This window comes from Cynoglossus semilaevis, chromosome 6, assembly GCF_000523025.1.
Source record: "Cynoglossus semilaevis isolate Cse_v1.0 chromosome 6, Cse_v1.0, whole genome shotgun sequence".
NCBI lineage: Eukaryota > Metazoa > Chordata > Actinopteri > Pleuronectiformes > Cynoglossidae > Cynoglossus > Cynoglossus semilaevis.
In genome coordinates this window covers 7,204,387-7,216,911 of record NC_024312.1, presented here as the reverse complement: position 1 = coordinate 7,216,911, position 12,525 = coordinate 7,204,387, and the positions used below count along the sequence as shown (strand labels likewise).

Here is a 12,525-nt window from a genome sequence, read left to right as displayed (position 1 = left end):
TTTGTTTTTGTTTGACACAACATAACACATTCATTTTTTGGCCTCATGTTTTCAGACGTACCACTCAGCAGCAATGCTCACATCAGGTGAGGTGAGATCATGCAGTCCTGCAGAAGAAAGAAAATAAAAAATTTTTTTTTAAATAAATATAAAATATCTGTGTATAATCAGCTGTGTGTGTATAATAATAATAATAATAATAATAATAATAATAATAATAATAAGGGCTACCTTCCTCCACAGACACATTTCCTCGAAATAACACCTTTCCGTGACCTTTTGTCAGCACCATTCCAAAGCTACAGAGACAAAAGAAGGAGGTGATTACATACTGCCCTCTAGTGGCTAAATTATATAGACACGTCTCAATAGTGCAGTTCACGGGACGAAATGAAGACAAACTTAAGCAGTTTTAAAGAGAATCAGGTTGATTTACCTGAAAGGTGTCTCATCAATGTTGGTGTAGAAATAGTCATTGATCAGGTAAAGAGGTCTTTTCTGGAAAATGCAGGAACATGATTAAACATTCAGCTGAATAATAATAACCACACAGGAAGGAAGCTCTAGTTTCTAATGAGCCACCTTGACTTTTCTGTAAGGACTTCCTTTTCTACTTTCTCTCCTTAGCCCAACCTTTGTCTCTAACTTTTTTTTTTTTTACAGCCGACTCAGACTCAGTCGCTCAATTTTAATCCTCAACTCTGGTCAATACCCATGAAAACCTCAACATTTCCACCTCCAGCTCAGCCTCACATCTCTTCAACAGCTGGTCTCACTACTGTCTTGTGTAAACTTTAGTTTTCATCATCCTCAACTGTTGTTTCCACCCACATCGTTCTGCCTGGACCCCAGGCTTCACCTCCTCTGTCCACTGTTCAAAGGTGACTCATTAAAACCAGCGGCTCACTTGACCATAATTGGGCTTCCTCACCCCTTTGTCCACGGACGCTCTGATGTTGATCGTTAAGCTGCCGGTCTCTCCTCTCACCATGGCTGTTCTCAGCTGCAGGCGGAGGAAGAAACATTTAGTCCACACAACAACCTATAGACTGTTGACCAGTTCTGTTTTATATAACTGACCATTTTAAAGAGATTTTATACATTTATAAAGATGCTTTCAAATACTACATCTACCAAACTGAATGTGTTTGATGGTTTGATGTAAAACTAATAAGTACATCTACCAAACTGAATGTGTTTGATGTAAAACTAATAAGATTAAGTGGACAGATTTTATTTGTTTGATTGTTCATTCATGTGTTGTGTGTGTGTGTTCACCGTCTCATCTGTGTCCTCCCACTCCACCTCCGACAGATCCACACTGTTGTAATTTGGCTTAGGCTTCAATTTCTTCCCATCTTTATACTGTAGGAAAGAATATGACTCTGAATGAGACGCTTTTATTTTCTTCTCTTCTCTGAAGACTTTTATTGTAAAACTTAAATGGCAAAAATAATCCAGGGCAGAACTCACCAGAGGTCGAAGGTCAGGGTGAGCCAAGATGTAACCGTTGTTGGTAATGAGGAAGGCATATCCATGTGCTCCCAACTGACAGGAGCAAATGTTAAGTATGTTACTTTTTTAAAATTGTATTTTTGTATAAAACATGGCACAAAAAATTACTACAAATCAAACTGTTCTCACCATATATCTGGGCGCCAGTTTCATCACTTCCAGCAGTGGGATGTCTGTGCCAACTACACCCAGCAGGATCCCATGGGACAGCTGCATGGATGGGACGGGATTGGGTTAGCAGTAGCTAACAGATTAGCTCACTTTAATAGATTATATATATTTTATATTAAATTTTAATAAGGCTAATGTAGTAACCTTGCATGATGCACACACATTAAATGTCCACGATCAATACAATCATCATAGTCACAGAGTCATGCTGCAGAGTTGTTCTTATAGACTGACCGTTTCCTTCTTCTTGCTGAAGACTGGCATGGCCACGGAGGTCATCAGCAGCAGACTCTGGGCCTTAGTGGTGAAGAGCTGAGGGAGAGACGGAACATTTATTTTGATAAGACAAGATAATAATTTAATATTCACATGGCATCATAGAATCACAGCAGCCAATCACAGGCCATTTTCTGAGGAAAAGGCTAGCACTGCCATCTAATGGTCACATAGGGTCAGAACATTTAAAAACTCCAAGTCAAAGTTCAGGTCGCAGCTCTAACATGGTCTCAAAGTGCAATTTCTTTGTGTTTACCTCCTTGGTGGTAGGGAGCTTTAGATGGATTTAGAATGATGGATGACAATTCCCAGAGGATCATGGGTAGAATGAGATGACGCACAAGGACAGACACAGAAAACATCAAAAATGACAAGATGATTGAGATGAAGATGAGTAATGTTATCAAGTGTAATAAATAAAATGTAGCTTTGAGCTAGACGGCTGAGGTGAGCAGGTGTCCTGCTGTGACTAACCACAGTGTCCATGTAGGCCTCCGTCCAGATGATGTCATGGTCGTGGTTGATGACCATTGGCCGACTCAGCACATGCAGATACTCCATCACATTCTCCTGCACATCAGCCAGTGTGGAGATATGGGTGTAGTAACCTGAGGAGGACACAAGTCATTATAAACATGTACATACATATACACTCACACACACTAGTTATTTAGTTTTGTGGGCTGTGAGTGCTCTATCTGTTAATAATACACTCACTATAATCTGACCCAAATTTTAATCTCCTAACTCCAAATTCAATCTCAACTCTTAAAATACTCGCACACTCAGTTGGGACTGTCGGGAGAAATATACCTCCACAAGAACGTGTTGTACTAGCAACAATTAATCATGGATATACTAAACACACACACACACACAGACACACAGCTCCCTGACCTTTATTGTTGCAGGCGATCCACTTGGTGTTCTGGGCGAAGGTCATCTCTCTGCCTATTAAATAAGTGAAGACTCTCACCTTAACACACAAAAAAAACTGGATTAAACTTGACCCAGGAGCGTGGACTTTTTTTTTTCTTTTATTAAATCCCACATCTGTTTGAAGACATATGTGCAATGTTTTTCTTTTTCTGTATAGGCTGCTCTCAGGTTGTCATCTATTCTTTGCTGCATCGCTGACAGGAGTGGTCCACATGGGCACAGCGTCCTGTAAAGCTGCATGTCTGATTTCTTGATTCAGATTTTCTGCCAGAGTTTGATCTGGGGTTTGCTGACGTTCACTCAGCTCCGCCGGTCCACACAGCTGTGCCCTAACTCAGCCGTCTAACATGAGAATCAAACAGAGGAGACAGCTGCAGGCTGGAGCGGGGGAACCACCAAAGTCACTTGTTTACATTAGCTCAGAGTAAGAGGGCGGCTTTGTTTTAATATGTACGGTTATCACTCATTGTTTCCACTCAGAGCTGGGTCACTTTGAGTCTTTTAGAGCAGTGATTCCCAACCTCTGTGCCGTGGCACACTAGTGTGCCATGAGCTGTGGAAAATTATTTAATTAAATCCTCTTCTGCTAGGTGGCAGCAGATGTTTATTAAAACTAAAAAAAAGCATATCAGCGTTGTCTTCAACTTAACAGGAGTTTTTTTTAGTAAATTCTCAGCTATAGTATTATTATATTTCATTAACCCAAAACATCTGCACCCCAGTGTTGCTTCCTTCATCAGTTTGGCTGTAGGTCAGAGATTAGTGACGTCTGCCGCCGTGCTCACCCTGCGCTCAGGCCAGTTAAACTCCTCAAAGACAGACTCAAAATCCTCCATGGCTCCGTCTGTGATCAGCATGATGGCCTGGTTACACATGCTGCCCTGACCGTTCACTCTGGCCTGCACACAAAAACACACAACACGAACTGAATGCAGACCAAGACCAGTGATTGGAGTACAAACTCTCCTCCTTCAGTTCGGCAGGCCACAGACCTCATTGAGGATTTTGAAAGCTTCCTTCATGGCGTTCTTGATCTTTGCTTCACCTTTGACGTGCAGCTCCTCCACCAGCATCTTAAAATGCTGCAGACACAGACACAAGTAAACAGATGCAGGTATATTATATATATCAAATATATATATATATGTATATATATATGTCTTAATATTAACACTTTAATAAAGAATGTGTGAACAGGCTGACAGAGAGACGTTGCTGCACATAGTTCCTTCTGACTTGTGTTGTGTTCTACATGTCACTGAAGGAATTAGGCCAAGAGGTTAATGTGATAATGAGAGTCTTGCTGTAAGTGGTTGTATGTGTGTGTTAGTATGTGTGCGTGTGTGTGTGTTGAGGGTGACGGGAGGTTGGGTGTCTGCTAAGACTCATCATTAGCTTTTTTTTTCTCTAAGCCAAAGTGAAGCAGATAATGTTCTTACCTCTCTGTTGTCCAAGTCGGCCTGGACCAGTGTCCCTCTGAAACATGGCTCCACATAACGGATATAGTCAGTGTACTGCGGGACAAGGATGAAGTAATCAATGCCTGTCGAACTGTGTCATGGTGAAATCCTTGAACTGTCCCTTTAGAGTTAGTGCCTGTCTGTGCTTTCTTACAGCGATGACGTTGACAAAGTCGTTCTCGCCCAGTGTGTCCAGAATGGTGTTGATGGTGTGTTTGGCGATGGTCATCTTCAGACCCTTCATGCTGCCGCTGATGTCCACCATGATAATGATGTCTTTAGGGGACGTGGCTGCCTGGATGTACCTGAACGCAACACGACACAGAGAGGACATGTTTTTAAAAGAACTTGTCTATTTGCCTGGGTAAAAAAAATAAAAAATCTGATTAAAGTTTTGTGTCTTTGGATTCATTAAAAGGGGATTACTGTGGTCAAATAACAGTAGTAAAAATACCAAAATATTTAAAGACAATATTTTAAAAAACTTAAATAGTTGTCTGGTTATGTATCTTTTCAATTCTAATGTCCTCAGTGCCAACATTGCAGATATTCTCTTATTTCATCATTGAGGACATGTGGGTTGATTCCAGGCTTTGAACCAGGCTTGGCAGGTACTTTACTGTTTATAGAAGCAAACAAACATTTCATAGCATTCCAGTTAGCTAGCTCTGCAGATGCCTGCAGCAGCTCTGGCAGCTCAGTGTCATGACAAGGCGTGCAGAGACATATGCAGGTCTGTGGTATTATTTAGAAATGCATGAACAGTCACATATGGTGCCATGTGGGCTTCACTGACTGGCCTGAGGAACAGCTTATCGACTTTTCCAGGGGATCAGGACTCTGGCTGGACCATGCTCAGTCAACACACAGCCAGCACTTTGGAGACCTTAATAAAACCCCAAGGAGGGGCTTCAAAAGTTCCACCTTAAATGTTCTGTAGTTATAGGCAATAGAAATGTATAAATGTTGAAGTAATATTGAGCCCAAACATTAAACACAGAGACAATTAAAATTAAATCAAGACTTTAACTCACCAGTTTCTGTTCCTGCAGTCAAACGCTGCTACACCGTTGGCGTCAGGAGTCCATTTAATACCTGGAATTAAGGCTTCTGTGAATCACTGCAGAATATTTGATTTTATGATTTTATAAATATATTTCCCCAAATCACTTTTCTTCAGGAAATTTTTTCTACAACAATGGACTTTAACCAACCAGGGTAGATCCTGAAGAAGCCAGTGGAGCTGCCAAAGTACTGCCATGTGAGTGTGGGATCCTTCAGGAAGTTGTTGATGAAGACGTCATTTAAAGCCTCTGAATTGTAGATGGCATTAAGAATGGCAGGTTCTGAACATAGAAAAAGAAAAAAAAATGAAGGTGAAACTAGAACTGTCATGTTGTGATGATGTATGATTTATGATGACCTCTGACCTTTGTTGTAGACGTTGGTGGGGACCTGGATGTCACTTTGCTGCGTGTTCACCGGCAGGTTGTTAAAATGTTCGTTCTCCTCCAGCGGGAACTCCCCACCGAGTTCAGGGTAGTTTCCATCCTCGTCTGGAGAGTTGATCATCATGGAGTTGTAGTAATCGAACTGAGAAAAGACACAGAGTGGAAATCCAAATGTTCTGGGGTCAGAAGGATTAATCTGATTTTTTATGAACATTAATCTTATTAAAAAAATGCTGGAGAAAAGATTGGTCTGATGAACAATGACTAGAAATAAAATCATATTTTAAACCATTCAAACAGCTCTTAAACAATGTACAGAGTACTTTGTTTAGAAATAAGAATAACAATTCCATTAATAAGCATATTGATAATAACAATACTAAGCAGCAGTGAACCAACCGCTAAAGTAGCATTGAAGTCATGGTACAGGTCAGCGTCTTCAGCTGCCTCGGCCAATCTCTGAGACAAAAAGCAGAAACAGAAATCATTGACTTTAGGCATAAAAAAAACCTTCGCTTTTTAAAAACTTTTAAAATATGAAAGACACCAGTACATTTTATCACAAAATATACATGTTGTAGACTCTGCAGCATATCCAATACAAATGTATGACTATGATTTTTTTGGGATGAACTAAAAACTTGACTTGTAAACAAATGGACTTTTGCTGTTACTGTAGCTGGTTTGCAGTACTGTTCACACAGTATTCATACAGTGTAATGTAGTATTCCTCTAATTTCTTATATTCTTTATCTTTTATTTTATTTTGTCATTGTGACACAGCACAGCACAGCACACCATGCACAACGAAATTTATCCTCTGTATTTAACCCATCACCAAGTGAACAGTGGGCAGCCGTGGTCAGCGCCCGGGGAGCAGTGCTTGAGGACGATGCCATGCTCAGTGCATCTCTTTCTAATTAGATACATACGTTTTCTCCTCCTCACCTTCACTGACTTCATTTTGCTTCCCAACATTCGTTCAATTTCATTTGAAAAGTCTTTGACCAGCTCTTCTCCATCCAGCTCCACAATCTGAATGATGGACTCCACATCTTTGAGTTTCTGAAAATTTGGATGCAAATGGATCGGATTTAGTTCTTTAGGGAACGGCCTAAAACTGCGGCTTAATTTTTTAATTCTAGAAATGCCACATCATCACACCAGGTCGGCCACAGTTAGCACTTCTCCAGCTCCACACATCGCGTTTCCAAAAGGTCACAAGAAATTGGACAAAGGTCATTGTGTGTTCGCTCTTATTTGGTGGCGTTACGTCCACCGTCTGCATGATGTCGGACACTGGAGCCCATAATCAACACAAACTACAACATGGCTGACAGCTGACCTTTACTGGGTTGGGTTCATTTACCTTCTGCAGCAGCAGAGAGCCAGAGTATTTGGTGGTGACTTCACGGAGTTGAACGGAGAATGTGTTCGCCCACTGCTGCACCCTGACGGAGAACGGACAACAAAGGTTACAATCAATCTCACCATATAATTAGCTGCACTGATTTTCTACCATTGGGACAAAATCATTAAAAAAAACCTGCATTAATATAAGGTGCTGTTTGCTGCTTAAAATACCTTCAATGACTGTAAAAAGAGAATCACCTTCAACTGATCTCTTACATGGGAGTCAGCCTTTGTACCAGGGATTGAAAGATCCAGACATGTTGCTGGACTCAAACCCACAACCTCCTGGCTGGAACGCTGTAGTGCTATCCAACTTTATAATTATTAAATCTGACATTGTTCTCACATTATTCTCTAAGCTGACTCCAGCCGATGGATTACTGTTAACACAGCTGCAGTGAGACTACAGTGATGAACTGTCACAGTGCATGATGGGTAAGGTCATGTCATGTTTGCCTCTCTGCCCTTCTGTCTGTCCCTCCCTGGGTAATCAGTTCATAACCCTAACCTGTGGCCTGTTCATTAGGGCTCAGACTTTTTTCACACACACACACATACACACACACACACACAAATACACAGTTTTTTATGTTGACTGCGGCCATGTGATTTTTGGCTGCTTGTTGCCATAGCGATAGTCTGTAGAGAAAGCCAGTTCTGGCAGGAAAAGGCAGTTGAATGTGTGCAATATGAGAGATTTAGATAATCTGTTCTTCATCTGGGTCAGAGCAGACAACTGCAGGTGCCCCCCCCCCCACGCACACCGAAACTCAAGGGTAGGAACACAATTGTACATACAGAGCAACACAACACAGAAACAGTGAGTGAATTACTGTTTGATAAATGTAGGTTTTTCACCCAGAGGTTGATTTGATGACTTTTTAACTTAAACCTACTAGAGGTCAAATTTATTATTGTTGACATTTTAGAACTTATTTAAAAGATGTGTAAAATAACACAAATTGTGTTAAATATAAGAATATAACATAAGGAAAGACATGTTTTTTCATTTCTAATAGTCATTAAACTGTACATCATGTTTGATCAAAGTGACTAAAGTTATGATTTGACCTGCTTCGCTCCATTTTTAAATTAATTCTTATGTTAAGTGAGTTCATTTTTCATTTCATTTCATTTTGTGAATTAAAATGTAAAATTTATTTATTTAAATATTTCTATAATAATGTTGCTTAAAATACCTTCAAAACAACATTTCTGTTTTGCTTGTTGGTCATATTTAGAGTTACATCTATACAACACACCTAGGTCTTAAAGTGCTGTGTATTAGCATTTGTTGCTAACCTTAACTTTTAGCACAGGCCTTTCCAGAGTTCAGTAAATTTCAAAAACATCAGTTGTGTCAGTGATTGTGGAGCAGATGAGGCAGGTTGTGAGGCTTTAGCGTGGAGGACAGTAGCCGCGTGCAGTGGTTGGTTGACAGGGGAATGTGGGTCAGTGTGGAAGGTGACTCAGGCTGATGTGTGTGTGGCCGGTGGCCAATGATGGCCACACAGATGGAGACAGAGGAGAGAGTGTGGAGGCACAGACGGCAGTGACATGCAGAACAGACATTTTACTTTGTAATGAGGAATGAAAACACCTGCAGGTCTGAACCAAAAGGTCTAAACCATTGTTTCCCAAAGACTGGGTCGTGACCCTCAGGTGGGTCACAAACGATGTTTTTTTTGGGGTCGTCTTGGATCATGTTTCCCAGGAGTTTACGAATAATGTCTAGTGACTTGGGTCGCAAAGGTTTGTGACTTTTAAAATATGGGTCCCCAGAAAACAAATTTGGGAAACAAGACCTAGACCTTGTTTTCTGTGGGTTCCAGAGATGAGTTTCAGAAGGAACTTCAGCAGAAAATATAACTTACGTTTCCGGCGGGATTTTCATCTGAGCCTGAGCTGTGGTCCACAGGAAGAAGAACACAAGAATTCCCAAGAACTCAGTGAATCCAAATGATATAGGCATCATCTTGTTGCCAAACCCAGATGTCAACTTCCCTGCAGATCTGACTCCGCAAAAGTTTTGGAGAAAGATTCACAATCTCTGAGAATCATAAGGAGTTTTTAAAGGCTGGATTCATTTTGTTGGCTCAGAAAAGTTTGTTCCAAAAATGTTTTCTTGACCATGAAGGTCCTCCATCATATTTCAACGAACTCCACAGGTGACACTATCCCATTATGATAAGGTAAACTTCAAGAAGATTTTTTCCCAAAAAATGCTAATTCATGTTGTCCTGGATGTAAAACGATAAACGTTGGCGCTGCTCTACAAACAAATGTAGTTTAAAGACAAAAAAAGCTTCTCAGAGGCAGCTCACAGTCTTCTGCACCTGCTCCAGGATGCTCCAGGGCTTTCCTTCGTTATTTCAGTCTTTTCCTAAAGAAACCTGGCAGACTATTAAATGTGTCAGTGTCTCCACCTCATACCTGCTGCAAACACACAACAACGTGCAGCAGGTTTTGTTGCTCTCCTCTTTACTGTCGCCCAATTTGCCAACATAATCCATTTGGATTAAAACTTCTCTTCCCCATCGGCAGAGAGAGAGAGGGAGGGGGAGAGACTGGAGCAGGGGATTGGACCACGGCTCTATTTTATCTAAGAGGATTAGAGTCATTCTGGAGACAGACTCTCCTGCAACCAATCACGAAGAGAAGAAGAGAAAAAAAACCCTCACGGTTCAGTTTGGCTTCATGGGTGTGACGGGAACAGTGCCCACGAACACACACCAACCCTTACACCTGGGATTAGACAGTGTGAGATTTGTTCTAATCAGGTAAGGACCTAATTAGAAGCAACGCTGTTAAGGACTTTCCCATTAACTTGCATTATAACCTACATTTTCTGGAACAATAAAACAATTTCAAACAAATTCCCATGCATCAGAAAAAGTAGGTAATGCTCTTAAAAAAATTAAGGTGGAAATAAATGACAAATTTAACAAAGAGATATTGGTTTAATGACAGTGACTGAATGAGGTCATGTGAAGGTATGATAAATAAAGAGAATAGCACTAAAAACTCCAAACTAGATATCAAATAAATATCAAAATGTTACCGCAGGTTGTTCACACATGCTGATGCATCCTTGTAAAATATGAAGAAAGTGATTCAACAGCATTATCTAGTGTATAAAGATTGCAAACACAGCTCATGAGATATGGTTCTAATGTGTTTGAATAATTGGCAAATGGCTTAACATTTATCATCTTTTTACAAACGATACACCAAAAAATTGCTACTACAACTATTACTACTATTGCTAATTATAATAACAATAATAAAATAGTTTTAAAAATAATGACATACGGGGACAAATACTATTTAGTTGAGCTGTTTTCAAAACAACAGTTTAAACACATGTTGATTATGTGGGTTGATTATTGGAAATCACACAAACAGTCATGCAATAATGCAGTATAACACATGTATAGTAAATAAAAACAACATTCATGTAAAAATGTTTTTTTTGTTATTTTAGACCCATGTGACTTTACATCAAAATGTGAAGTGACAAGTGTTTTTATGATCCTGGTCTCTCTTTGACAACTGACCAAATTCTGACACCAGCACATTCTTCACCAAGACTTCTCCGAACTGTGTGTTACATAGACAGAGAGAGAGAGAGTGTATGTGTGTGTGCACACGTGTGTGTGTAAGGTGCTGATGAGGTGAGTTCCAGGACCTCAGCAGGATCTGGTAACAGTGTGGTCTCAGTGTCAGTGTCAGTGTGAGAGTAAATCACACAGTTAGTCTTTTACTCACACACAAGTGCACGTGCACACACAAAATGTCGTTAAACACACTTTTATATGTGGCAAGTAGATATTAATAACAAAACTGACACAACTACTGTAAAACCAATATACATAATATTAATTACTTACACTTTACATTTATATTTTTTAAAATACCGTTTCCAGGGAGTGCATTTTTAATGCTCAAATTCATAAACTTACTCCCATCACTCCTGGAATGTAATAAATAACTGTAATAAATAAAGTAACTGATAAGGTGATATATCGCGATATTGTTACGATACTGTTGCAATTTTTCACGATACTGTATCGATATTTTACTACGTGATCGTATATGGATTTTTGTTAGGTTCATAAAGGGCATAAAACTTCTGAGATCTTCTGTTGTCTCCAACTTCACAGTTCTAATCTCCCTCTGGCAACAATATCTGTGCAACAAGAGCTTCACGGCTTCCATGGACCAGCAGCTGCAGGCAAGTCTTACATCATCAAACACACACACACACAAAATGCAGAGTATGGCTTGGCGTGATGTAAAGCAGGCGTGTTCTTTGAAGTAACAAACTTGGTCTGTCTGGTCTGTCAAACACCTGCATGACTTCACTGTACAACTGTTTGTTGGTTCATGTGTATGTGAGTTTGTTGACATACAACTATAAAGCTTCTTGCCACACCCGTTTGGCAGCCTGTGGCCTAGTGGTAAGAGGACCAGGCTTGATATCTCAGCATCACAGGTTTGAATCCTGCCTGGTACCAGCGCTGCTGATGTGTTGTTGATGTTTTGTCCAAATTTATATCTCTGCACAACTTGAATGCAGCGCTCCCTCCCCACAGTGTTCGTCATACATTACTGTGACACCTAAGTTGTGTGACATGTAGCGTGACATTCCACTGTGTCACCAGGCTCCTCCTGACACCTGCCCTTTAGGGGTCTGAGGTCATGTGGTGTCCAAAGCAACATGACAGTTACATAACCGGCTTCTCACACAAAGCCTGGCGCTGCTCTCACTTTCAGTAAATACTGATCAGTTTCTCAGCTCACTTATGCAACAGCGACTGTGTCTACATTTCATTTTTTAACTGCCCTTTGTTATTGTTGCAGCACCTCATTTTAGTTGTTGTTTTTGTGTTTAACATTTTTTAACTGCCCTTTGTTATTGTTGCAGCATCTCATTTTAGTTGTTGTTGTTGTTTTTTTGTGTTTAACATTTCTTACTTCCTCACTGACACTAGGTGAATAAAAACCAAAGAGTGGACATTGAAAGGCAGACAATCTCATATTGTCTCCTGCTTATATACTGTAGCTTCTTCTACTTTTCTTCTGCCCACTCATTCCTCCGTCTCACTGTCTCCTTCTCTTTCTCACTTCTTTACGCTGCAACAGCTGCTGAGCAATCAAAGTGTAGTCCATCATCCTCAGCCCTGTGTTAATACACTATCACACTCAAGACCAGTGCTGTGTGTGTGTGTGTGTGTGTGGAGGCGGGGGGTGGGGGGGTCATCTCTCTGATATGGTGGGCTTAGCTGGCAAAGAGCATA

General features: G+C 40.4%; 1 protein-coding gene across 1 annotated transcript in view; it reads right to left on the bottom strand.

Moving 5' to 3' along the window:
* The window catches only part of LOC103379950 (voltage-dependent calcium channel subunit alpha-2/delta-4-like), a 32,690-nt gene extending 22,946 nt beyond the window's left edge, over nucleotides 1-9,744 (bottom strand). The window contains exons 1-22 of the mRNA XM_025056145.1: nucleotides 9,100-9,744; nucleotides 7,182-7,263; nucleotides 6,761-6,877; nucleotides 6,212-6,271; nucleotides 5,792-5,954; nucleotides 5,576-5,707; nucleotides 5,396-5,456; nucleotides 4,516-4,666; nucleotides 4,341-4,415; nucleotides 3,894-3,983; nucleotides 3,687-3,800; nucleotides 2,860-2,938; nucleotides 2,437-2,570; nucleotides 2,219-2,236; nucleotides 1,921-1,998; nucleotides 1,645-1,725; nucleotides 1,474-1,548; nucleotides 1,279-1,365; nucleotides 932-1,003; nucleotides 437-498; nucleotides 232-299; nucleotides 62-107 (exon numbers count right to left, since the gene is read on the bottom strand). Coding sequence (XP_024911913.1) covers nucleotides 62-107; nucleotides 232-299; nucleotides 437-498; nucleotides 932-1,003; nucleotides 1,279-1,365; nucleotides 1,474-1,548; nucleotides 1,645-1,725; nucleotides 1,921-1,998; nucleotides 2,219-2,236; nucleotides 2,437-2,570; nucleotides 2,860-2,938; nucleotides 3,687-3,800; nucleotides 3,894-3,983; nucleotides 4,341-4,415; nucleotides 4,516-4,666; nucleotides 5,396-5,456; nucleotides 5,576-5,707; nucleotides 5,792-5,954; nucleotides 6,212-6,271; nucleotides 6,761-6,877; nucleotides 7,182-7,263; nucleotides 9,100-9,200 — 1,946 coding nt within the window. The 5' untranslated portion in view covers nucleotides 9,201-9,744. The remainder of the gene's footprint in view (nucleotides 1-61; nucleotides 108-231; nucleotides 300-436; nucleotides 499-931; nucleotides 1,004-1,278; nucleotides 1,366-1,473; nucleotides 1,549-1,644; nucleotides 1,726-1,920; nucleotides 1,999-2,218; nucleotides 2,237-2,436; nucleotides 2,571-2,859; nucleotides 2,939-3,686; nucleotides 3,801-3,893; nucleotides 3,984-4,340; nucleotides 4,416-4,515; nucleotides 4,667-5,395; nucleotides 5,457-5,575; nucleotides 5,708-5,791; nucleotides 5,955-6,211; nucleotides 6,272-6,760; nucleotides 6,878-7,181; nucleotides 7,264-9,099) is intronic.
* Nucleotides 9,745-12,525: the final 2,781 nt, after the last annotated feature.